Source organism: Amblyomma mixtum, chromosome 1 (genome assembly GCF_055824585.1).
Source record: "Amblyomma mixtum isolate Tamu chromosome 1, ASM5582458v1, whole genome shotgun sequence".
NCBI lineage: Eukaryota > Metazoa > Arthropoda > Arachnida > Ixodida > Ixodidae > Amblyomma > Amblyomma mixtum.
In genome coordinates this window covers 154,780,353-154,806,130 of record NC_143012.1, presented here as the reverse complement: position 1 = coordinate 154,806,130, position 25,778 = coordinate 154,780,353, and the positions used below count along the sequence as shown (strand labels likewise).

At 50.0% G+C, this 25,778-nt stretch overlaps 1 protein-coding gene and 18 pseudogenes across 3 annotated transcripts in view; all 19 read left to right on the top strand.

The window, feature by feature from the left end:
- Positions 1-12,071, top strand: part of Liprin-beta (liprin-beta 1) — a 52,370-nt gene extending 40,299 nt beyond the window's left edge. For all 3 annotated transcript variants that reach the window (XM_089558369.1, XM_089558361.1, XM_089558355.1), the window contains 2 exons: positions 3,052-3,108; positions 5,252-12,071. In XM_089558369.1, the coding sequence (XP_089414495.1) occupies positions 3,052-3,108; positions 5,252-5,302 (108 nt within the window). In that variant the 3' untranslated portion in view covers positions 5,303-12,071. The remainder of the gene's footprint in view (positions 1-3,051; positions 3,109-5,251) is intronic.
- A 1,316-nt stretch (positions 12,072-13,387) lies between these two features.
- LOC149369420 (5S ribosomal RNA) lies at positions 13,388-13,506 on the top strand (annotated as a pseudogene).
- A 578-nt stretch (positions 13,507-14,084) lies between these two features.
- On the top strand, positions 14,085-14,203 carry LOC149369419 (5S ribosomal RNA; annotated as a pseudogene).
- Positions 14,204-14,782: 579 nt separating this feature from the next.
- Positions 14,783-14,901, top strand: LOC149369418 (5S ribosomal RNA; annotated as a pseudogene).
- A 578-nt stretch (positions 14,902-15,479) lies between these two features.
- LOC149369417 (5S ribosomal RNA) lies at positions 15,480-15,598 on the top strand (annotated as a pseudogene).
- Positions 15,599-16,177: 579 nt separating this feature from the next.
- On the top strand, positions 16,178-16,296 carry LOC149369416 (5S ribosomal RNA; annotated as a pseudogene).
- A 577-nt stretch (positions 16,297-16,873) lies between these two features.
- On the top strand, positions 16,874-16,992 carry LOC149369415 (5S ribosomal RNA; annotated as a pseudogene).
- A 579-nt stretch (positions 16,993-17,571) lies between these two features.
- LOC149369414 (5S ribosomal RNA) lies at positions 17,572-17,690 on the top strand (annotated as a pseudogene).
- Positions 17,691-18,270: 580 nt separating this feature from the next.
- Positions 18,271-18,389, top strand: LOC149369413 (5S ribosomal RNA; annotated as a pseudogene).
- Positions 18,390-18,968: 579 nt separating this feature from the next.
- LOC149369412 (5S ribosomal RNA) lies at positions 18,969-19,087 on the top strand (annotated as a pseudogene).
- A 580-nt stretch (positions 19,088-19,667) lies between these two features.
- On the top strand, positions 19,668-19,786 carry LOC149369411 (5S ribosomal RNA; annotated as a pseudogene).
- Positions 19,787-20,366: 580 nt separating this feature from the next.
- LOC149369410 (5S ribosomal RNA) lies at positions 20,367-20,485 on the top strand (annotated as a pseudogene).
- Positions 20,486-21,063: 578 nt separating this feature from the next.
- Positions 21,064-21,182, top strand: LOC149369409 (5S ribosomal RNA; annotated as a pseudogene).
- A 581-nt stretch (positions 21,183-21,763) lies between these two features.
- On the top strand, positions 21,764-21,882 carry LOC149369408 (5S ribosomal RNA; annotated as a pseudogene).
- A 578-nt stretch (positions 21,883-22,460) lies between these two features.
- On the top strand, positions 22,461-22,579 carry LOC149369407 (5S ribosomal RNA; annotated as a pseudogene).
- Positions 22,580-23,158: 579 nt separating this feature from the next.
- Positions 23,159-23,277, top strand: LOC149369406 (5S ribosomal RNA; annotated as a pseudogene).
- A 578-nt stretch (positions 23,278-23,855) lies between these two features.
- LOC149369405 (5S ribosomal RNA) lies at positions 23,856-23,974 on the top strand (annotated as a pseudogene).
- Positions 23,975-24,553: 579 nt separating this feature from the next.
- On the top strand, positions 24,554-24,672 carry LOC149369404 (5S ribosomal RNA; annotated as a pseudogene).
- Positions 24,673-25,252: 580 nt separating this feature from the next.
- LOC149369403 (5S ribosomal RNA) lies at positions 25,253-25,371 on the top strand (annotated as a pseudogene).
- The last annotated feature ends 407 nt before the right edge of the window (positions 25,372-25,778 follow it).

Below are 25,778 nucleotides of genomic sequence, written 5' to 3'. Positions count from 1 at the left end.
CTTTAATCGTGGTGGGTTTATGGTGCTGGTCGTAGTGAGTCTTCTGTACTTGATGAGCTGTGTAGCCAAGGGCTTGGTGGAGACATTGTTTTATCTCTTGTGCAAAGGCATGGAAGATTGCCCCGGGGGCTTCAGTGTCGCATTTACCCCCAGGAGGCGCTCATGGGGTGCACAGCTCATGACCATAGTGTAGGAAGGCAGGAGTGTACCCAGTGACTGCTTTTTCGACTGTATGCATGGCGTAAGCGGTCTCCGGTATGTGCTGATCCCAGTCTTTGTGATTGGAGTGGCAGGCTCACAAGCTTTCCTAGTTGGTGGTGCCATTGTGGCGCACCACCATTTGGCCTGCAGGTGGGTATGGCTGTGTGGCAATATTTGGTGCCGCAATGTTTGAGGAGCCCTCACCAGAGTGTGCTTATGAATGGCTTGCCGTTGTCACTTGAGCTGGAGAGAGGGGTGCCGTGATGACAAAACACTTGCAGCATTTCCAAGATCTTGCTTGTTGCTGCTGGGGGAGGGAAAAGCTCATAAAATTTCGTGAACTTGTTGATCTCTACCAACGAGTATTTGTAGCCACGAGGTGTAGCTGGCAGAGGCCCCATAACATCTATGCTGAGCTCTTTCGTAGGTGTGTGGCCCACTGTCTGTGTATGAGGCCTTCAGGCTTCTGGCGGCGGGCTTTTGCACGCTGACAGATCTCACAGCACCTCGCATATCGGGAGATGTCAGCCCGCATACCAAGCCCCACAAACCTTGCAGTGATGCACTTGAGTGTCTTGAAAAAACCTGCATGGGCGCTCGTAAGGTGATCATGAGCCGTTTTCGGTGCAAGGTAAAGAATGTGAAGTGGTAGCCGCAGCACCTCCCTACCTTATTTACTGGAATCTAGGCCGGCCTCGATTTTAGGCCGACCCCTGATATTCAGAAGGTCAGGAAATAAAAAAAAGTTTGCCTCGAATGCAAGCCGAATGAAAAAAAAGGCATTGACTAGGACTAGAACATGCATTTTATTACATTTGCGACACTCGTCGTGCACATCCAGTGCTCACTGATCGTCGTCTTCAGCGACATCGCTGTCCTCTTTGTCGCAGGCTTCTTCCCAGAGCACATGGTCCTCGCTTCCGTCCAGCGCGTTCAAGATGCCGCACTTTCGGAAGGCCCACACAATCAGTTTGGACAAAATTTCATCCCATGTCGCAGTGACCCAGTTCACGACTTGGCTATGCGAAACATGTTTGATGCGCCCGGTCGATGTGAGCGGGTGGTCTTGCTGGGTCAGCTAGTTGTTGTAATGCCTCCACAGCTTATCCTTAAACGGCTTGTTGACAGCAACGTCGAGCAGTTGCAGCTGGCTCGTCATACCTCCGAGTATTACCGCAATGTCCGTACCGCCTTCCAAAAGCACTGACTTTACAGCATCTGTCACGTCGCCACGGTAGGAGTCGAGAACTAGGAGAGACTCCTTGAACAACAGGGCCCCTGCACAGTGTTGCCAAATGATCTTCACCCAATCTCCGACAAGAGCGTCACTCATCCATCCATTGTCTCAAGCGTGCACAAAGACGTTTTTAGGGAAAACTTCGCCGGCTGGAAGCTTGTTCCGCTTAAAAATTAAGTAGGGTGGCAGTTTTCGCCCATCGACCGTGCAAACATAGCATCACGGTAATATGTTGCTTCTTGTACCCAGCAGTCATCTGTTCTGCACCCTTCTCATCAGCTGTGTGCGCCACGGCCATGTCGAAATACACCAGGGTCTGATCGGCATTACCGATTTGGTCCAGTCTGTACTCCTTCTCCAGCCGCTTCTTGATAACGAAGCACTGGAATGCGACCAGCTTCTCCTCAAAGTCAGGGGGTAGGCTTTGGCACACGGAAGTCCGCCGTCGCTGGCTGAACCTGAAATCCCAGTCCCTGCTGGTCTTAAATTGGGTCCATGCGATGCCTCTAACGTTTGCGATCTCCCTCGCCTTTGCCTGTATTACCTCCGTTGTCACGGGCAGTGCACTTTCCCTTTATTCCTGATAAAGTCGGCGACATCCTTCTCCACCTCGCCTGCTCTTGGGTCGAGTGAAGGCTTTGCATTGCAGTTGAAAAGCTTGTTCTGCTGCTTCCACCACCAGCGCACATTCCTCTCATCCACGCTGAAGTCGCACTGGGCTTGTTGGTTTGAAGTTCCCTCCGCCTCCAAAACTACCTTCCGTTTAAAAGCCATGGTGTAATAGCATTGCTTGCTGTGCGCCATTGCGCTGTGAACACGGGCGCTTCTTGAGGTCATGTGGCGACGAACACAAGCAAGCACGCAACGACGAGACCTTTGTTCACAACGCTCAAACAAGCAAAATGGAGCCTGCAAACCTACAAGCTGCAAGTCTGTGGCTGCGAGGTGGCGTTACGTGTCTAGCGGTTGCGGGCAAACCGCATCCTCGAATCTAAGCTGACCCCCCCCAGGAGACCGCTGGTTTCTAGTTCTGCGGTCTCTGACAACTCGATGACGAGACGCCAATCTGGATCAGTGCTTGGGCTCTTTGTAACACATGTTTCAACTTTGCAAGCAATGGGTCACACGGTTGCTTTGCACCCAGTCTTTCAAAGTTACCCAAGAGGCTGGCATCCTCTTCAGAAGCAGCGGCCGTTTCTTCAAAACTAGCATGGGCCTCAGGTTCCGGCTCAGTTACGTATGTGATTCCACACAAAGCTACACGTTTTGCCAGTCAGTTCGGAAACACTAGCTGCTAACGGGTCTGTCTTGCTTCAAGTTTACTTAGCAAACAAGCACTGCTGCCCTCAGAGCACAGTTGCTTCAAATCAGCAAATGGTGTGTGCCGCAGGAAGGATTGATCTTCACCTGTGTATTTCTGCCTTTTCCTATTCCTACTGATCTCTGCACACTGAAGCAGGAATGTTAGTGGCTGTGAGAGTGTCTGATGGCCAAGTTGTTTGAGACCACTTAGGTACTTGTTAAGTTCGCCCCTGCTTTGGACATGGGTGAGTGGGTTTCCCCCTATGGTGTGTTAATGTGGGCTCTTTGCACTTGCCATTGCGTTTGTCCAGGACCCCAAGATGGCTCAGGAAATTGAGGCCGTGTCCAACGAGATATCTTCATTCATGGTGAGATTCTGTCTGCTTAGTCTGCAATAGGTTGTTGTTGGTTCTTGGTGCTTTTATTTGGCCCTCTGCCAGAGACTGTTCCAACTGCGCACTGCTACAACTGCAGGAGCAAGAAATTAAGACAATTAACGCAAGAGGTACCAGAATGTTGTTTTCCTACCCAAGAGTTGCTCATATCAACAAAGAAGCAATTTATCTGAATTGAGCTGATGGGATGCAATGTTGACTGTGCTGGTTCCTGTTTTTCCCCTGTTCCTCATTTTCTTGCAAACCAGATGTCACAACTGAGACATAATGACAACATAATGACATAGCACTTTCATGACTGGGCACCCTTGCAGCATTCAAGGCTATGCATTACTGTGTTTCAAGTTTTGCTGAGCTTCTAAGCGTAAGCAATATCACCGAGAGACTGGACACGAAAACGTGAATGCATTTCTTGGACGTCTTGAGTTCGAAGGTCCATTTCCAGTACACTGGGCTAGGGCAGGGTGCTGCGAGTTTTATGTTGCAGTATATTGCAAAATTGCTGTATGAAGACATTATTTAATTCCAGGACACCCTACCCCACATTGGCAAAAAAACAAACAAAAATAGAATAAAAAATAAATGTGGTGCTCTTGTTGCAGCATTTTCAACACGAGTAAACACTTGCCAGTTCTGTGTTCTGGGCTTGGAAGCATGCTTGTGCGACACTGTCAGTGAAGAAATGAGAATGCACACGGTGGTGTTTATATATTGTGGCGCAAATCAGGAGAATTTGTGTTTGTTTGGAAGGATTATTTGTGGAAGTTCCTTTTAGTGGGAGCCAGTACAGAGGTGGTGCTAGAAAAGAGAATGTACTAGGCATACACGAATAGTTAGTTTTCAGTCTGAAGCAGATGCGGAACGAATACTTATTTTGGTTCAGGTAGTTTAGAAGCAAATTGAATAGTTTGCAGTTGGAAATGTAGCAGGGGAAAAAAACAGGCAATCTCATAAGAGCTTAATAGCATATGCCGCAAGATGAGGTCTACAGAATTCATTAAGGTAACTCAAATAAAAAGTGGAACGAAAAAATACTTTCAGACTTGTGCCAGGTCACGTTCAATCAGCAGGTCAAAGTGCACTAAGCTTCGTGGCCTCAGGCCCTTACCATGCAATTTATTGCATGCTGTTGATCATGAATATGAACGTTGCAAACGGATTTTTCGGGCGCTGAAATTTCTGAGGCAATTCATCTGACGTCGCAATTTTTCCAACCTCATTCACGTGGCATACGGTTGCGTGGCTGCACTGCACACGCATGATTGCGCATTCTTGCCACTGTTGGAGGAAGCTATGGCCTGAATCGTCCATTACACGAAAGATCTAAAGATGTCATTTGGTGTCCACTGACACTGCTGATACAAAATGCAATGCCGACAGAGCGCTCACCTCAGTCATGTTGGTTGTTGTGCATGTTCGTCATCTTCATCTTTTGGGGCCTTCGTTCAGTCTGCCTTCGTTCAGTCATGTCGTTCAGCGGGCGCAGCGCAGCTCCTGTTGGAGCATGTTTGATTTTGCACCTGGGCAGTGTCCCACCACGCATGCTCCTCGGCGGCATGTCGAACAGGTGCAGCCCTCGAAGGCTGAGTTTGTGGATGCGGCCTCTGCACTGTACGCGCAACACACGCTAACATCTAGAGTGGTGCAACCGCATGGAAGGGCCACAGTGTGCACAAGGGTATTATTGACTGCATCTTCCAGTGGCATATTTTGCTGAATTCTCGAACCTCGAGGTACCTTGAAAATATTTGAGGTTTTCGAATGTTGCTATTGACTTTGAAGCCCGAATCGAATACCGCATTATTCGCTTCACTCTTTGAAGCATTCTCTTCGCACAACCCTAGAATGTAGGCTTACATGTAGCTACCCTCGATGCAAATGTAGGGAAGATAGGAGCTACGAATAAACTGAATTTCACTGCAGCATTACCGTGGAGGCCAGAACCCAATAGTGCGGATCGCATCTGCCTATGTGACCATGTGAGGCACCTCTCAGTCCTCAGCTGTGCGCTGGTATTGTGGGCAGCTGTGCTGGTGGCTGTCTGTGCAGCTTGGTTGGACCAGCCGTCTCTCTCTCTCTCTGTTTTTAACCTCCTTTCCCCCCCCCTCCCTTCCAGAAACTGCAGGAGGTGAAGAACCTGGACAAGCTGGCCTCGACCAACATCTAGGGACACCGGGCACCGTTCGGATCCTGCCCATACCAAAGCACATCATTGCCTCTATATAATATATATATATATATGCACACACATGCACATCACGCGTAGTGCAATGCACCTATTTTTATTGCCATTTATAACTGTACTAGTATTGTCGGCAGAGTGGGTGCGAGGAAGGTCGCTCACTAACTAGAGTTATGAGAGCATGGGGGGCCAAAGCAATTTACGCTGTTGACACCTGTCAGCTTTGGCTGCAAGTGTATGTGTGTGCACACTGCATTAGAGCTGTCTGTATCTAGACGAGGTGTAGTGCTGTGCTACCACCTGCCAGGGTGGCACTCCACGTCACCTTGTCACAAATTCTGGACATCAACCGTGGCTGCCGTCGGTGCTTGCATAGAACTGCCGGTGCTATACTGGACAGCCTTGACCGAGACCTTTCCTGTCATCTGTTCCCGAGTGTAAATTGAAAGCACCCTTGCTTGGTATTTCGTTGTAAGGCATCACTTCGAGGCCCCCACGTTCCACATTGGACACTGACTGGGTTTCCCGAGGCACTTTTACACAGCTCAGCCTGGCATTCGCTATGCAGTTGCCATCATTTGGCCTTCTGCCACTCCTGGACAGTGCCCATCGTGCCCAAGAGTGGCTGCGGAGAATGGCGCTTCCGTCGATGACACTGGTGCCATTCTTTCTACCCACAATACAACTCCGGCGCCTCGCTTCATACATGACCCTTATAAAAATGGTCTATAGACAGTCTATAGACTTCTTATTGACTCTATTGGCTTCCTGTAGATATTGCTTTTTGTCTATTCAATCTACAGACTGTCTATAGACTGTCTATAGACAAAAGTCCACTAAAAGTGTATGGCCATAAATCTACAGATTGTGTATAGACTGTGTATGGCATTTGTATTGCCTATAGACTTTTGTCTATAGACAGTCTATAGACTTTATAGACAGAAGTCTATAGACACTGTTTAGACTGTCTAAAACTTTTTTTTGTAAGGGGAGGCTGCTGGCCGTGCTTCTCACTGATTGCCTTGTCCAAGACACTGCATGTGACATCCTGCATTTCTGTCTGGTAGTCAGGTTGAGGCATTGCAGGTACTGTCACCTTCACTTCTGCGGGTTTCTGTCAAGAGTCTGGGCATTAGAGGAACCTGCGAGACCCTTCGTGTTGTACTTTGCAAAACACTCCTGTGCTCTTCCGCTTGCGAATGCTGTTACCTGTCTCGTGGAAACAGTTCCTGGCAGCCATTTTAGCGCTCTTCCTGTGTTCACTGTCTTCTGTCTTGTGGTTCAGAGTGTTTTTGCAGCTGACTGAAGTGTTCTTTTTGGTGTGAAGAAAAGCTACATAGCGAGGCCACTGAAAGCTTGACAGTTGAGAAGTCCAGTCTTACTTCTCTTTCTGTCTTGTGAGATTGCTGTGTAGTCCATTGAAGGTTGTGAACGAAATCAACTTTTGTGGTGGCCTAATTATCTTTTTACTGCACTAGGCTTGTGGGAACTGAGGTTGAGCCATGTCTGGCTTGCTCATTGAGTTCGCAGCTACCACTTTTCGTGTGGGACCGATGATGTGTAGCAGTAAGGTGCGAATAACTTAAGTGAAATATTGTGATAGATATCAGTGTAGTCACCAAACAATTGGTTGTGTTCAGTAAGAGCCCTAAATTTTCGTCAGAAAGAATTGACGGGAAATTGCACGTACAGGAGGAGAAATATTAAAACCGGTATCCTTGTAATGCTTTGGAGAAGTTGACATCGCAGTTTAGAAGCATGGCGCGGTTATGCTCGCATAGTATAGCTACTCCTCACTGAAGGTGGTTACTTGCAGCATGCATACTCATGCCTTGGTCAGTGCACTTGTAACTCAGAGAGCATGTCTGTTTCTAGTGGGTACCGTATCCACTGGATGCATGGATGAATGCAGTTTATGTGAACAAAAGTGAGGTAAAGTCAGGTAAAACATCCTGGTAGTACTGCTTTGGTCTCATTTCCTTTGCCACTCCAGTAGTGGTTATTATTAACAGCTCTGTGAATTTGTGGAAGAAGCCTTTCGGTGCTTGTAAAGAAAATGTGGGAGGGACTTAAACCAGTGATCGGTTAACTCGTGAATGGCAGTCCTCTGACGAAACTAACTGACAAACTGCACCGACTTCAGTAATTGTCGCAGTTAGCTTTTAGCCTGGTAGCATTTTTTTTTCCTATTTAAAGCGTTACACATCCTGTCAGGAATGTTGTTGTAGAGTAATAACCGTACTTTGTTGCCCATCTTCTCTTGCTAGCTGTCGTTGTTCACCGAAGCCCTGTAAATGCGAGGGTGCTTCCCATTGTTTTCTGTTTGCTGCCGTCGGTTAGGTTCAAATGCAGCGCTACGCAATGAAATGCTAGCAGAACTAGTACAAACCCTTCTCAAGAACCGAGCTTTAGTGTGTGGTGCTTAGAAACTTATGAAGCTGTGAGAAACGGAAGCTAAAAGTAAAATCAAGGTCGTCATTGTACCTCTCAAGGGGCAGTGCAGGGGCGAGTTTGGTTTAAAAAAACTGCTGTTTTAAGGAAAATGTCTGTAGATTGATAAAAACGTTAACAGGAAATGCGAATGCCAGTGTAGGTAAAAGAGCGGCACTACTTTGATGAGGTTTTATAGGGTTTTGTATTGTGGTAAGTCGGGCATCACTGTTACCCAAGTGTTTCATGTGAAGAATTTGTTTGGAAGAAATGGACAGCTCACTTGTGTGTATATTTTTTTACAATGGGATGACTTCAACAGGCATGGCATTATTCACGGCAGTATGAGCTCTAAAGGCAGCCATGAAAACGAAACAGAGAGTTGGTTAGAGACACTGCTAAGTATGCTCTCCAATGTAAGTTGCATCTGCCCACATGGAAAGGTTCCATCATCCTTTCCATCATTCTGGCAAGCAACAAGAATTTCTGCGCAGCATCTCCTGAGGTGCCAGCCGACTGTGCCCCCTTCTTGTCCCCGAGTCCACAATGTGGCTGCTCAGTGCAAAGACGTGTGCTGGAAGCTTATTCAGCTACTGCTGCTCACTTCAGTGCCTTCTTGAGAATCGTATTTTTGTATGCTTTTACAGCTACTGTTTTGGTCAGTCAGTGGCCATTTTGTAGAAGCTGCACTCATAGAAGTGATGTGCCTTTGCATTGTGTGTCTAATGACTGGGCTCTTGTGAATTGTCAGTTGTGTACGCGCGTTTCATCACACTTTTTGTCGAAGCTGTGTGTACAGTGGCACAGATTGAATTGGCACGTCTGCCCAACTTGAAAGCAAAATTCAGCGCACATGAGCACGAAGGACAGAGGAAGAGTAGACAACGCTTGTATTGTCTACTCCTTCATCCCTGTGCACTGAATTTTGGTTTCGAGATGAACTACAGCCCAACTCGCGATTCTTCTGCTCAAGGTAGTCACAAAATGTACTTGCCGCCATCTGTGTAATCTGTTGGTGCGGTGACTGTACTTACCAGGTAGGAGTAATCCAGAAGCAGTGTACGACGTCTTCGCCCTTGTCACACCACTTTTGGAGTCTGTAACGCTTTTAAAAAGCACAGAAAACAGTAAGGATGAAATAGGAATAAAATGGAACACGTAGTACTCGCAGCTAAATTTTATTGAAGAGGATGTGTAGAGACATGCTACAGTAGAATACTGCCAAGTAAAGTCAGTTGGATATAGTGAAGCAAAACTGCAGTGCTATGTCACCTTCTGTAGACAACTGTACATTTGTTTTTCATTTATAGTGAAGACATCTTTAATAAAGGAACTGTCATAGTGAAGAGCATCTGGCCATCGCCTCTTGCTTCACGCGGAATGATTGCGTTGCGGCACGCATGCAGTCTAGGACATCTCAGAGCATAAGACACGTAACCGTATAGTTGCAAGGCCATCAGTCTGAGGCAAATAGATATTGAATACAGAAAAATGGTATCCTTTGAGATGGCTTAACCACCTGGTTTTCGGGCTGCTAGCAGAAGTAACCTTTTCAAAAGCCTTGGGGCTGTGAGAGAAAGTCAAGCTAGCTATGATTGCAAAAAAAAAAAAAAAAATGGAAGACAGTCAGAGTGCAGTGAGGTGTAGAGAAGGAAGGAAAAAATGTGCGAACGTTCGCAGCGTGAAGCACAAGGTAGCGGCAGCAGGAAGCGGAGGTGTGGTGGCACTGACGCTTGACTGTGTCGCGCACGTTTCGGAACTATTGCCTCTCTATTGACACCGAGGCTGCAGAAGCTGCCGTCGTTTTCATGTGACTGTTTGGTTTTTAAATGGAATCAGAATTGCGTTATATTCATAGCCTCACTGTTTTCACATAAATGTGCGAACTCCACAATATTTAGACAAAGTCGAAAACATGATAACATAAAATGTGATAGCTGAAAAAAATAAATCAGCTTGTACTAGCATGTCTACAGAAGGTTGGTAGATATTTCTAAGTGTTTCTTTTTGAAACCGAAGCCATGTTTAGTAAGAGGCCAGTTAATTACGAGATAGCGTCAATCCTCGGAGCCATGCCATCGCCAACAACTGATATACCGGGTGTCCCAGCTAAATGTAACCAACCTTTCGAAAAAGACGAAGTGTCCTAGTCCAGTGAAACCAGCTAAAGGTTGTTCAAAGTCCCATGGCCTAGTCTCGAGTATTTTCATAATTCTTCAAAGTTAATTAATTAGTTAAGCTTAATTAGCTAACTTTTTAATTATTGACTTCAGGAAAAAAGTCTCAATATAAATGTTTTAGATCGCCTCGAAAAACTGCTAATAGTGCTGTTTTCATCACGGTACGATTTACGTAGCTTCATTTATTGGCCTTAAAAGAAAGTTATCACGTGACCAGCTGCTCGCTCGCATCTCTGCCCCAATGTGCACCCAAAGTCTCATCGAGGAGAGGACTTCGGGAAAACAGGATCTTATTCTCTACGGTGCATCTTGGGACGTTGAAATGGCACGGTTAAAAAAACTACTTTACGTAAATAGTACGTGGGTGGAAATGTTTCAGTGAGCTATTTTTGAAAGCGATCTACAACTTTTCCATTGACACTTTGTTCATCAAGTCAATAATTAAAAAGCCAGCTAATTAAGCTTAACTAATTACTTAACCTTGAAAAACGAAAAAATACTGCAGACTAGGCCACGCGACTCTAAAGAACCCTCAGTTGGTTTCAGACGGCTAGGGCATCCTGTGTTTTTTAAAAGCTTGGTTACATTTAGCTGGGACACCTGGTATAGTAAAGACACTGGTGTAGTAAAGATTTCGGCTGTACTGAGTGACTTTACTATAGAGTGGTTCTATGTAGTACGTCTCACTACTACACAGCGATATATACGTGAGTTTACTGTAGAGAGAGTGTTGGTGCTCCTAGTTTAGTGAGACAAGATATGCCACACAGCATGGCTGAAAACCAGCAGCTGCTGTCAAGTGTGTCTTCCTCCACCGCGCAGTGGACAACTAGAGCATTCTAGACATAACCTGTCGCCCATTCTTCTTTGTACAGTGCATGAAATGACTCTAGTGTTGCTATACGAGTAGCCAAGTTACCTAGCAGTTTGTCTTGGTCGCAGACAGTCATCACCATGGGCATTTTTTCTGAGTGGAATGTGGCCTGTGGTTTTTGTTGAGCGGGGGATCACTGTCAGTGAAGCTGCACGTGCTGTGTGCAGCATTTGTGTGTGCTCAGTGCGAATCCTGTATGACTGTCAGGTTGTCTTTCTCCTCCATTGATATGCATGCAAGTTTTGTGACTTATCACATCAACTAAGCACAGTGCTATTCATCATAGACTCTGTGGCGAGCAAAAATGTTCTTAGGCTGACTGAAAGAATGTCGTAAATTACAGGTGGATGTTCATAAGTTGGAGGTATTACCCTTCGTGGTGAACACCAGCATTTTCTTTGGTACAGTACGGTCCACTGTTAAAGGGAACATGCGATTGTGTGGCCTCCGCACTTCGCGGAGCACTGCCGCTGAGAATTTGTGGGAATTGTCGGCAAAAGAAGCATGCGCGGTAAGCATGACGGCCGGTCATTCTGCGCATGCACCTGATGCCGCCCATTCTCGCCGCGTCTAGGTGGCAGGGCTTCGTGAAGCGCAGAGGGCACACGATCGCATGTTCCCTTTAACAATGGATGGTACAGTACGCAAGGAGCACTACGGGCTGGCCTCTAGCAGGCATCCATAGTGTAAACTGTACGTAATTTTGGTGACGCTCCCCACTTTGAGTGTTCTGAAGGAAAGACATGACCTGCGTCATTTGTGTTCGATTCCTATCTTTTGTTCAGTCTCGTGCCGCCATGCACCACCGTACCGCTGCATTGTTCAGTGCAGTATGGACAAAATTGAAATGTGGGGAGGAGTAAATCATGGAAACAAATGAAGGACAGCATTCACAGCAGATGTGCGTGGTCTCCATAAGAAGACAGGTGCAAGGCATTTCACTGAGCTGTTCAAAGGGGATAATGTAACTCAAAAAAGAAAACAAAATGCATTCGCAGCAAAATCCCCAAAATCCAACTTCTCCACTTCCCTTTCTGCAGAAGACCTGTTTATATTATTTGTGGACGTATGCTTATGCTATCAGATGCTCTGACTAGAAAAGTTCAGTGCAAAGATGTTTCAGTGTTGGACACTTTTTCACGAAAGGTGGTTGCATCAAATGAGTACGTGTGGTCACCTTTTATGGCAGCTTCTTACTGCTCTACTATGCAACCATTTGCGCTATCGGTAATAAAAGAAGTCATTGCTTTACAGACAATGCTTACCTGCGCTCACGCGTCTCCGTATTTTTTTCTGCTTTAATGTACGTCCCCCAACGGGGATGTGCTGGGATCTGGCTGTGTACATGTGAGTACACGGAATTGTCTCATAGCAGTCACACACAAATATAGTTTGTGGGAGTAAGTACATATAATAAATGACGGGAACGTGAGCGAAGTTCTCGTGATGCCGTGAATGTTGTTTCCCCATCCACTCAAGCAACCTGTTGCGTGTCGAGAGCTGCGGTACTTGGTGTAGCACGGCCGTGTTTGCTTCTTTGCAATGAGGGGCGGTACTGCGGCCTATCGCGAGCAGTATGAATCATCGTCTTCTGAAAGCACCTCGTGTTAAATTTGGAACTCTGCGCAATATAGTTCTTCGAGGTACCCTCGGCAAGATCATCGGCCCGGCTTGTGAGATACGATGGCGGAATTTCTTTGGAGGAGAAATTTTAGAGGCCCGTGTACTGTGCGATGTCAGTGCACGTTAAAGAACCCCAGGTGGTCGAAATTTCCGGAGCCTTTCACTACGGTGTCTCTCATAGCCTGAGTCGCGATGGGACGTTAAACCCCATAACCGAACGAACCAACCATCAACACCAACTCTGCCAACTGCTTACGAACCCTAACATTGCGGCGAAACAACACCCGCAGGAGACCGCCATCAAGGTAGCATTTCGTGAAGCGTACCCGCAAGAGCCGGCTCTTACCATCCTGGGTACGCTTGACGAAACTCTGCCGACAAATTCGTGTGTGCTGCATTTTTATTCGCCCTTCACGTTTTTTTTTTTCTGTCATAGTTGCGCAGTGTCTCAGGCAACTATAGGAGGTGACGTTATTTTGTTATCGATAATACAATCTCATCGGCAACGTGTCCAACGTGTAGTACGTGCGGACGCGAAACTGTGGCAAAACTCGAAGCGAACCCGTGGCGTCTCGGCTGTCATTCTGACGTCTGCCGCGGCGGGTACACTGCAGATTAAACTCTAGCAAAGCCCCAAGATAGCTGGGAGGCCCAGTGTGCGCATAACACTGCGCAGAAGCGCACAATATGCGCCCACCGCACCATGCACCGCACCCACTGCCGGTCCATGTGTAAACAACACAGGCTCGCTCCCGCTGCTCTTTCCGTGCATGCCGCAGTGATTAGGTTCGCCAGAACGGCTGAGAAAAGCGCAGGGCAGGTAACTGCACGCTTGGCGGCTGTTGCCACGAGCGAGGGAAGTATCCATGCGCAGTTTTGCATCCTCGAGGGCCAAACACAGTACATAAAGACTCGGAAAGCACTGTCTCTCGCCATCGGCCATACCATGTTGCAATAAAGACAAAAATCGGCCATACCATGTTGAATACGCCGGTTCTCGTCCGATCACCGAAGCTAAGCAGCATTGGGCTCGGTCAGTACTTGGGAGGGAGACCACCTGGGAACACCGAGTGCTGATGGCATTTCTTTTGCATTTTTATTCGCCCTTCACGTTTTTTTTTTTCTGTCATAGTTGCGCAGTGTCTCAGGCAACTATAGGAGGTGACGTTATTTTGTTATCGATAATACAATCTCATCGGCAACGTGTCCAACGTGTAGTACGTGCGGACGCGAAACTGTGGCAAAACTCGAAGCGAACCCGTGGCGTCTCGGCTGTCATTCTGACGTCTGCCGCGGCGGGTACACTGCAGATTAAACTCTAGCAAAGCCCCAAGATAGCTGGGAGGCCCAGTGTGCGCATAACACTGCGCAGAAGCGCACAATATGCGCCCACCGCACCATGCACCGCACCCACTGCCGGTCCATGTGTAAACAACACAGGCTCGCTCCCGCTGCTCTTTCCGTGCATGCCGCAGTGGTTTAGGTTCGCCAGAACGGCTGAGAAAAGCGCAGGGCAGGTAACTGCACGCTTGGCGGCTGTTGCCACGAGCGAGGGAAGTATCCATGCGCAGTTTTGCATCCTCGAGGGCCAAACACAGTACATAAAGACTCGGAAAGCACTGTCTCTCGCCATCGGCCATACCATGTTGCAATAAAGACAAAAATCGGCCATACCATGTTGAATACGCCGGTTCTCGTCCGATCACCGAAGCTAAGCAGCATTGGGCTCGGTCAGTACTTGGGAGGGAGACCACCTGGGAACACCGAGTGCTGATGGCATTTCTTTTGCATTTTTATTCGCCCTTCACGTTTTTTTTTTTTCTGTCATAGTTGCGCAGTGTCTCAGGCAACTATAGGAGGTGACGTTATTTTGTTATCGATAATACAATCTCATCGGCAACGTGTCCAACGTGTAGTACGTGCGGACGCGAAACTGTGGCAAAACTCGAAGCGAACCCGTGGCGTCTCGGCTGTCATTCTGACGTCTGCCGCGGCGGGTACACTGCAGATTAAACTCTAGCAAAGCCCCAAGATAGCTGGGAGGCCCAGTGTGCGCATAACACTGCGCAGAAGCGCACAATATGCGCCCACCGCACCATGCACCGCACCCACTGCCGGTCCATGTGTAAACAACACAGGCTCGCTCCCGCTGCTCTTTCCGTGCATGCCGCAGTGGTTTAGGTTCGCCAGAACGGCTGAGAAAAGCGCAGGGCAGGTAACTGCACGCTTGGCGGCTGTTGCCACGAGCGAGGGAAGTATCCATGCGCAGTTTTGCATCCTCGAGGGCCAAACACAGTACATAAAGACTCGGAAAGCACTGTCTCTCGCCATCGGCCATACCATGTTGCAATAAAGACAAAAATCGGCCATACCATGTTGAATACGCCGGTTCTCGTCCGATCACCGAAGCTAAGCAGCATTGGGCTCGGTCAGTACTTGGGAGGGAGACCACCTGGGAACACCGAGTGCTGATGGCATTTCTTTTGCATTTTTATTCGCCCTTCACGTTTTTTTTTTTCTGTCATAGTTGCGCAGTGTCTCAGGCAACTATAGGAGGTGACGTTATTTTGTTATCGATAATACAATCTCATCGGCAACGTGTCCAACGTGTAGTACGTGCGGACGCGAAACTGTGGCAAAACTCGAAGCGAACCCGTGGCGTCTCGGCTGTCATTCTGACGTCTGCCGCGGCGGGTACACTGCAGATTAAACTCTAGCAAAGCCCCAAGATAGCTGGGAGGCCCAGTGTGCGCATAACACTGCGCAGAAGCGCACAATATGCGCCCACCGCACCATGCACCGCACCCACTGCCGGTCCATGTGTAAACAACACAGGCTCGCTCCCGCTGCTCTTTCCGTGCATGCCGCAGTGGTTTAGGTTCGCCAGAACGGCTGAGAAAAGCGCAGGGCAGGTAACTGCACGCTTGGCGGCTGTTGCCACGAGCGAGGGAAGTATCCATGCGCAGTTTTGCATCCTCGAGGGCCAAACACAGTACATAAAGACTCGGAAAGCACTGTCTCTCGCCATCGGCCATACCATGTTGCAATAAAGACAAAAATCGGCCATACCATGTTGAATACGCCGGTTCTCGTCCGATCACCGAAGCTAAGCAGCATTGGGCTCGGTCAGTACTTGGGAGGGAGACCACCTGGGAACACCGAGTGCTGATGGCATTTCTTTTGCATTTTTATTCGCCCTTCACGTTTTTTTTTTTTCTGTCATAGTTGCGCAGTGTCTCAGGCAACTATAGGAGGTGACGTTATTTTGTTATCGATAATACAATCTCATCGGCAACGTGTCCAACGTGTAGTACGTGCGGACGCGAAACTGTGGCAAAACTCGAAGCGAACCCGTGGCGTCTCGGCTGTCATTCTGACGTCTGCCGCGGCGGGTACACTGCAGATTAAACTCTAGCAAAGCCCCAAGATAGCTGGGAGGCCCAGTGTGCGCATAACACTGCGCAGAAGCGCACAATATGCGCCCACCGCACCATGCACCGCACCCACTGCCGGTCCATGTGTAAACAACACAGGCTCGCTCCCGCTGCTCTTTCCGTGCATGCCGCAGTGGTTTAGGTTCGCCAGAACGGCTGAGAAAAGCGCAGGGCAGGTAACTGCACGCTTGGCGGCTGTTGCCACGAGCGAGGGAAGTATCCATGCGCAGTTTTGCATCCTCGAGGGCCAAACACAGTACATAAAGACTCGGAAAGCACTGTCTCTCGCCATCGGCCATACCATGTTGCAATAAAGACAAAAATCGGCCATACCATGTTGAATACGCCGGTTCTCGTCCGATCACCGAAGCTAAGCAGCATTGGGCTCGGTCAGTACTTGGGAGGGAGACCACCTGGGAACACCGAGTGCTGATGGCATTTCTTTTGCATTTTTATTCGCCCTTCACGTTTTTTTTTTCTGTCATAGTTGCGCAGTGTCTCAGGCAACTATAGGAGGTGACGTTATTTTGTTATCGATAATACAATCTCATCGGCAACGTGTCCAACGTGTAGTACGTGCGGACGCGAAACTGTGGCAAAACTCGAAGCGAACCCGTGGCGTCTCGGCTGTCATTCTGACGTCTGCCGCGGCGGGTACACTGCAGATTAAACTCTAGCAAAGCCCCAAGATAGCTGGGAGGCCCAGTGTGCGCATAACACTGCGCAGAAGCGCACAATATGCGCCCACCGCACCATGCACCGCACCCACTGCCGGTCCATGTGTAAACAACACAGGCTCGCTCCCGCTGCTCTTTCCGTGCATGCCGCAGTGGTTTAGGTTCGCCAGAACGGCTGAGAAAAGCGCAGGGCAGGTAACTGCACGCTTGGCGGCTGTTGCCACGAGCGAGGGAAGTATCCATGCGCAGTTTTGCATCCTCGAGGGCCAAACACAGTACATAAAGACTCGGAAAGCACTGTCTCTCGCCATCGGCCATACCATGTTGCAATAAAGACAAAAATCGGCCATACCATGTTGAATACGCCGGTTCTCGTCCGATCACCGAAGCTAAGCAGCATTGGGCTCGGTCAGTACTTGGGAGGGAGACCACCTGGGAACACCGAGTGCTGATGGCATTTCTTTTGCATTTTTATTCGCCCTTCACGTTTTTTTTTTTTCTGTCATAGTTGCGCAGTGTCTCAGGCAACTATAGGAGGTGACGTTATTTTGTTATCGATAATACAATCTCATCGGCAACGTGTCCAACGTGTAGTACGTGCGGACGCGAAACTGTGGCAAAACTCGAAGCGAACCCGTGGCGTCTCGGCTGTCATTCTGACGTCTGCCGCGGCGGGTACACTGCAGATTAAACTCTAGCAAAGCCCCAAGATAGCTGGGAGGCCCAGTGTGCGCATAACACTGCGCAGAAGCGCACAATATGCGCCCACCGCACCATGCACCGCACCCACTGCCGGTCCATGTGTAAACAACACAGGCTCGCTCCCGCTGCTCTTTCCGTGCATGCCGCAGTGGTTTAGGTTCGCCAGAACGGCTGAGAAAAGCGCAGGGCAGGTAACTGCACGCTTGGCGGCTGTTGCCACGAGCGAGGGAAGTATCCATGCGCAGTTTTGCATCCTCGAGGGCCAAACACAGTACATAAAGACTCGGAAAGCACTGTCTCTCGCCATCGGCCATACCATGTTGCAATAAAGACAAAAATCGGCCATACCATGTTGAATACGCCGGTTCTCGTCCGATCACCGAAGCTAAGCAGCATTGGGCTCGGTCAGTACTTGGGAGGGAGACCACCTGGGAACACCGAGTGCTGATGGCATTTCTTTTGCATTTTTATTCGCCCTTCACGTTTTTTTTTTTTTCTGTCATAGTTGCGCAGTGTCTCAGGCAACTATAGGAGGTGACGTTATTTTGTTATCGATAATACAATCTCATCGGCAACGTGTCCAACGTGTAGTACGTGCGGACGCGAAACTGTGGCAAAACTCGAAGCGAACCCGTGGCGTCTCGGCTGTCATTCTGACGTCTGCCGCGGCGGGTACACTGCAGATTAAACTCTAGCAAAGCCCCAAGATAGCTGGGAGGCCCAGTGTGCGCATAACACTGCGCAGAAGCGCACAATATGCGCCCACCGCACCATGCACCGCACCCACTGCCGGTCCATGTGTAAACAACACAGGCTCGCTCCCGCTGCTCTTTCCGTGCATGCCGCAGTGGTTTAGGTTCGCCAGAACGGCTGAGAAAAGCGCAGGGCAGGTAACTGCACGCTTGGCGGCTGTTGCCACGAGCGAGGGAAGTATCCATGCGCAGTTTTGCATCCTCGAGGGCCAAACACAGTACATAAAGACTCGGAAAGCACTGTCTCTCGCCATCGGCCATACCATGTTGCAATAAAGACAAAAATCGGCCATACCATGTTGAATACGCCGGTTCTCGTCCGATCACCGAAGCTAAGCAGCATTGGGCTCGGTCAGTACTTGGGAGGGAGACCACCTGGGAACACCGAGTGCTGATGGCATTTCTTTTGCATTTTTATTCGCCCTTCACGTTTTTTTTTTTTCTGTCATAGTTGCGCAGTGTCTCAGGCAACTATAGGAGGTGACGTTATTTTGTTATCGATAATACAATCTCATCGGCAACGTGTCCAACGTGTAGTACGTGCGGACGCGAAACTGTGGCAAAACTCGAAGCGAACCCGTGGCGTCTCGGCTGTCATTCTGACGTCTGCCGCGGCGGGTACACTGCAGATTAAACTCTAGCAAAGCCCCAAGATAGCTGGGAGGCCCAGTGTGCGCATAACACTGCGCAGAAGCGCACAATATGCGCCCACCGCACCATGCACCGCACCCACTGCCGGTCCATGTGTAAACAACACAGGCTCGCTCCCGCTGCTCTTTCCGTGCATGCCGCAGTGGTTTAGGTTCGCCAGAACGGCTGAGAAAAGCGCAGGGCAGGTAACTGCACGCTTGGCGGCTGTTGCCACGAGCGAGGGAAGTATCCATGCGCAGTTTTGCATCCTCGAGGGCCAAACACAGTACATAAAGACTCGGAAAGCACTGTCTCTCGCCATCGGCCATACCATGTTGCAATAAAGACAAAAATCGGCCATACCATGTTGAATACGCCGGTTCTCGTCCGATCACCGAAGCTAAGCAGCATTGGGCTCGGTCAGTACTTGGGAGGGAGACCACCTGGGAACACCGAGTGCTGATGGCATTTCTTTTGCATTTTTATTCGCCCTTCACGTTTTTTTTTTTTTCTGTCATAGTTGCGCAGTGTCTCAGGCAACTATAGGAGGTGACGTTATTTTGTTATCGATAATACAATCTCATCGGCAACGTGTCCAACGTGTAGTACGTGCGGACGCGAAACTGTGGCAAAACTCGAAGCGAACCCGTGGCGTCTCGGCTGTCATTCTGACGTCTGCCGCGGCGGGTACACTGCAGATTAAACTCTAGCAAAGCCCCAAGATAGCTGGGAGGCCCAGTGTGCGCATAACACTGCGCAGAAGCGCACAATATGCGCCCACCGCACCATGCACCGCACCCACTGCCGGTCCATGTGTAAACAACACAGGCTCGCTCCCGCTGCTCTTTCCGTGCATGCCGCAGTGGTTTAGGTTCGCCAGAACGGCTGAGAAAAGCGCAGGGCAGGTAACTGCACGCTTGGCGGCTGTTGCCACGAGCGAGGGAAGTATCCATGCGCAGTTTTGCATCCTCGAGGGCCAAACACAGTACATAAAGACTCGGAAAGCACTGTCTCTCGCCATCGGCCATACCATGTTGCAATAAAGACAAAAATCGGCCATACCATGTTGAATACGCCGGTTCTCGTCCGATCACCGAAGCTAAGCAGCATTGGGCTCGGTCAGTACTTGGGAGGGAGACCACCTGGGAACACCGAGTGCTGATGGCATTTCTTTTGCATTTTTATTCGCCCTTCACGTTTTTTTTTTTTTCTGTCATAGTTGCGCAGTGTCTCAGGCAACTATAGGAGGTGACGTTATTTTGTTATCGATAATACAATCTCATCGGCAACGTGTCCAACGTGTAGTACGTGCGGACGCGAAACTGTGGCAAAACTCGAAGCGAACCCGTGGCGTCTCGGCTGTCATTCTGACGTCTGCCGCGGCGGGTACACTGCAGATTAAACTCTAGCAAAGCCCCAAGATAGCTGGGAGGCCCAGTGTGCGCATAACACTGCGCAGAAGCGCACAATATGCGCCCACCGCACCATGCACCGCACCCACTGCCGGTCCATGTGTAAACAACACAGGCTCGCTCCCGCTGCTCTTTCCGTGCATGCCGCAGTGGTTTAGGTTCGCCAGAACGGCTGAGAAAAGCGCAGGGCAGGTAACTGCACGCTTGGCGGCTGTTGCCACGAGCGAGGGAAGTATCCATGCGCAGTTTTGCATCCTCGAGGGCCAAACACAGTACATAAAGACTCGGAAAGCACTGTCTCTCGCCATCGGCCATACCATGTTGCAATAAAGACAAAAATCGGCCATACCATGTTGAATACGCCGGTTCTCGTCCGATCACCGAAGCTAAGCAGCATTGGGCTCGGTCAGTACTTGGGAGGGAGACCACCTGGGAACACCGAGTGCTGATGGCATTTCTTTTGCATTTTTATTCGCCCTTCACGTTTTTTTTTTTCTGTCATAGTTGCGCAGTGTCTCAGGCAACTATAGGAGGTGACGTTATTTTGTTATCGATAATACAATCTCATCGGCAACGTGTCCAACGTGTAGTACGTGCGGACGCGAAACTGTGGCAAAACTCGAAGCGAACCCGTGGCGTCTCGGCTGTCATTCTGACGTCTGCCGCGGCGGGTACACTGCAGATTAAACTCTAGCAAAGCCCCAAGATAGCTGGGAGGCCCAGTGTGCGCATAACACTGCGCAGAAGCGCACAATATGCGCCCACCGCACCATGCACCGCACCCACTGCCGGTCCATGTGTAAACAACACAGGCTCGCTCCCGCTGCTCTTTCCGTGCATGCCGCAGTGGTTTAGGTTCGCCAGAACGGCTGAGAAAAGCGCAGGGCAGGTAACTGCACGCTTGGCGGCTGTTGCCACGAGCGAGGGAAGTATCCATGCGCAGTTTTGCATCCTCGAGGGCCAAACACAGTACATAAAGACTCGGAAAGCACTGTCTCTCGCCATCGGCCATACCATGTTGCAATAAAGACAAAAATCGGCCATACCATGTTGAATACGCCGGTTCTCGTCCGATCACCGAAGCTAAGCAGCATTGGGCTCGGTCAGTACTTGGGAGGGAGACCACCTGGGAACACCGAGTGCTGATGGCATTTCTTTTGCATTTTTATTCGCCCTTCACGTTTTTTTTTTTTTTCTGTCATAGTTGCGCAGTGTCTCAGGCAACTATAGGAGGTGACGTTATTTTGTTATCGATAATACAATCTCATCGGCAACGTGTCCAACGTGTAGTACGTGCGGACGCGAAACTGTGGCAAAACTCGAAGCGAACCCGTGGCGTCTCGGCTGTCATTCTGACGTCTGCCGCGGCGGGTACACTGCAGATTAAACTCTAGCAAAGCCCCAAGATAGCTGGGAGGCCCAGTGTGCGCATAACACTGCGCAGAAGCGCACAATATGCGCCCACCGCACCATGCACCGCACCCACTGCCGGTCCATGTGTAAACAACACAGGCTCGCTCCCGCTGCTCTTTCCGTGCATGCCGCAGTGGTTTAGGTTCGCCAGAACGGCTGAGAAAAGCGCAGGGCAGGTAACTGCACGCTTGGCGGCTGTTGCCACGAGCGAGGGAAGTATCCATGCGCAGTTTTGCATCCTCGAGGGCCAAACACAGTACATAAAGACTCGGAAAGCACTGTCTCTCGCCATCGGCCATACCATGTTGCAATAAAGACAAAAATCGGCCATACCATGTTGAATACGCCGGTTCTCGTCCGATCACCGAAGCTAAGCAGCATTGGGCTCGGTCAGTACTTGGGAGGGAGACCACCTGGGAACACCGAGTGCTGATGGCGTTTCTTTTGCATTTTTATTCGCCCTTCACGTTTTTTTTTTTCTGTCATAGTTGCGCAGTGTCTCAGGCAACTATAGGAGGTGACGTTATTTTGTTATCGATAATACAATCTCATCGGCAACGTGTCCAACGTGTAGTACGTGCGGACGCGAAACTGTGGCAAAACTCGAAGCGAACCCGTGGCGTCTCGGCTGTCATTCTGACGTCTGCCGCGGCGGGTACACTGCAGATTAAACTCTAGCAAAGCCCCAAGATAGCTGGGAGGCCCAGTGTGCGCATAACACTGCGCAGAAGCGCACAATATGCGCCCACCGCACCATGCACCGCACCCACTGCCGGTCCATGTGTAAACAACACAGGCTCGCTCCCGCTGCTCTTTCCGTGCATGCCGCAGTGGTTTAGGTTCGCCAGAACGGCTGAGAAAAGCGCAGGGCAGGTAACTGCACGCTTGGCGGCTGTTGCCACGAGCGAGGGAAGTATCCATGCGCAGTTTTGCATCCTCGAGGGCCAAACACAGTACATAAAGACTCGGAAAGCACTGTCTCTCGCCATCGGCCATACCATGTTGCAATAAAGACAAAAATCGGCCATACCATGTTGAATACGCCGGTTCTCGTCCGATCACCGAAGCTAAGCAGCATTGGGCTCGGTCAGTACTTGGGAGGGAGACCACCTGGGAACACCGAGTGCTGATGGCATTTCTTTTGCATTTTTATTCGCCCTTCACGTTTTTTTTTTTTCTGTCATAGTTGCGCAGTGTCTCAGGCAACTATAGGAGGTGACGTTATTTTGTTATCGATAATACAATCTCATCGGCAACGTGTCCAACGTGTAGTACGTGCGGACGCGAAACTGTGGCAAAACTCGAAGCGAACCCGTGGCGTCTCGGCTGTCATTCTGACGTCTGCCGCGGCGGGTACACTGCAGATTAAACTCTAGCAAAGCCCCAAGATAGCTGGGAGGCCCAGTGTGCGCATAACACTGCGCAGAAGCGCACAATATGCGCCCACCGCACCATGCACCGCACCCACTGCCGGTCCATGTGTAAACAACACAGGCTCGCTCCCGCTGCTCTTTCCGTGCATGCCGCAGTGGTTTAGGTTCGCCAGAACGGCTGAGAAAAGCGCAGGGCAGGTAACTGCACGCTTGGCGGCTGTTGCCACGAGCGAGGGAAGTATCCATGCGCAGTTTTGCATCCTCGAGGGCCAAACACAGTACATAAAGACTCGGAAAGCACTGTCTCTCGCCATCGGCCATACCATGTTGCAATAAAGACAAAAATCGGCCATACCATGTTGAATACGCCGGTTCTCGTCCGATCACCGAAGCTAAGCAGCATTGGGCTCGGTCAGTACTTGGGAGGGAGACCACCTGGGAACACCGAGTGCTGATGGCATTTCTTTTGCATTTTTATTCGCCCTTCACGTTTTTTTTTTTCTGTCATAGTTGCGCAGTGTCTCAGGCAACTATAGGAGGTGACGTTATTTTGTTATCGATAATACAATCTCATCGGCAACGTGTCCAACGTGTAGTACGTGCGGACGCGAAACTGTGGCAAAACTCGAAGCGAACCCGTGGCGTCTCGGCTGTCATTCTGACGTCTGCCGCGGCGGGTACACTGCAGATTAAACTCTAGCAAAGCCCCAAGATAGCTGGGAGGCCCAGTGTGCGCATAACACTGCGCAGAAGCGCACAATATGCGCCCACCGCACCATGCACCGCACCCACTGCCGGTCCATGTGTAAACAACACAGGCTCGCTCCCGCTGCTCTTTCCGTGCATGCCGCAGTGGTTTAGGTTCGCCAGAACGGCTGAGAAAAGCGCAGGGCAGGTAACTGCACGCTTGGCGGCTGTTGCCACGAGCGAGGGAAGTATCCATGCGCAGTTTTGCATCCTCGAGGGCCAAACACAGTACATAAAGACTCGGAAAGCACTGTCTCTCGCCATCGGCCATACCATGTTGCAATAAAGACAAAAATCGGCCATACCATGTTGAATACGCCGGTTCTCGTCCGATCACCGAAGCTAAGCAGCATTGGGCTCGGTCAGTACTTGGGAGGGAGACCACCTGGGAACACCGAGTGCTGATGGCATTTCTTTTGCATTTTTATTCGCCCTTCACGTTTTTTTTTTTTCTGTCATAGTTGCGCAGTGTCTCAGGCAACTATAGGAGGTGACGTTATTTTGTTATCGATAATACAATCTCATCGGCAACGTGTCCAACGTGTAGTACGTGCGGACGCGAAACTGTGGCAAAACTCGAAGCGAACCCGTGGCGTCTCGGCTGTCATTCTGACGTCTGCCGCGGCGGGTACACTGCAGATTAAACTCTAGCAAAGCCCCAAGATAGCTGGGAGGCCCAGTGTGCGCATAACACTGCGCAGAAGCGCACAATATGCGCCCACCGCACCATGCACCGCACCCACTGCCGGTCCATGTGTAAACAACACAGGCTCGCTCCCGCTGCTCTTTCCGTGCATGCCGCAGTGGTTTAGGTTCGCCAGAACGGCTGAGAAAAGCGCAGGGCAGGTAACTGCACGCTTGGCGGCTGTTGCCACGAGCGAGGGAAGTATCCATGCGCAGTTTTGCATCCTCGAGGGCCAAACACAGTACATAAAGACTCGGAAAGCACTGTCTCTCGCCATCGGCCATACCATGTTGCAATAAAGACAAAAATCGGCCATACCATGTTGAATACGCCGGTTCTCGTCCGATCACCGAAGCTAAGCAGCATTGGGCTCGGTCAGTACTTGGGAGGGAGACCACCTGGGAACACCGAGTGCTGATGGCATTTCTTTTGCATTTTTATTCGCCCTTCACGTTTTTTTTTTTTTCTGTCATAGTTGCGCAGTGTCTCAGGCAACTATAGGAGGTGACGTTATTTTGTTATCGATAATACAATCTCATCGGCAACGTGTCCAACGTGTAGTACGTGCGGACGCGAAACTGTGGCAAAACTCGAAGCGAACCCGTGGCGTCTCGGCTGTCATTCTGACGTCTGCCGCGGCGGGTACACTGCAGATTAAACTCTAGCAAAGCCCCAAGATAGCTGGGAGGCCCAGTGTGCGCATAACACTGCGCAGAAGCGCACAATATGCGCCCACCGCACCATGCACCGCACCCACTGCCGGTCCATGTGTAAACAACACAGGCTCGCTCCCGCTGCTCTTTCCGTGCATGCCGCAGTGGTTTAGGTTCGCCAGAACGGCTGAGAAAAGCGCAGGGCAGGTAACTGCACGCTTGGCGGCTGTTGCCACGAGCGAGGGAAGTATCCATGCGCAGTTTTGCATCCTCGAGGGCCAAACACAGTACATAAAGACTCGGAAAGCACTGTCTCTCGCCATCGGCCATACCATGTTGCAATAAAGACAAAAATCGGCCATACCATGTTGAATACGCCGGTTCTCGTCCGATCACCGAAGCTAAGCAGCATTGGGCTCGGTCAGTACTTGGGAGGGAGACCACCTGGGAACACCGAGTGCTGATGGCATTTCTTTTGCATTTTTATTCGCCCTTCACGTTTTTTTTTTCTGTCATAGTTGCGCAGTGTCTCAGGCAACTATAGGAGGTGACGTTATTTTGTTATCGATAATACAATCTCATCGGCAACGTGTCCAACGTGTAGTACGTGCGGACGCGAAACTGTGGCAAAACTCGAAGCGAACCCGTGGCGTCTCGGCTGTCATTCTGACGTCTGCCGCGGCGGGTACACTGCAGATTAAACTCTAGCAAAGCCCCAAGATAGCTGGGAGGCCCAGTGTGCGCATAACACTGCGCAGAAGCGCACAATATGCGCCCACCGCACCATGCACCGCACCCACTGCCGGTCCATGTGTAAACAACACAGGCTCGCTCCCGCTGCTCTTTCCGTGCATGCCGCAGTGGTTTAGGTTCGCC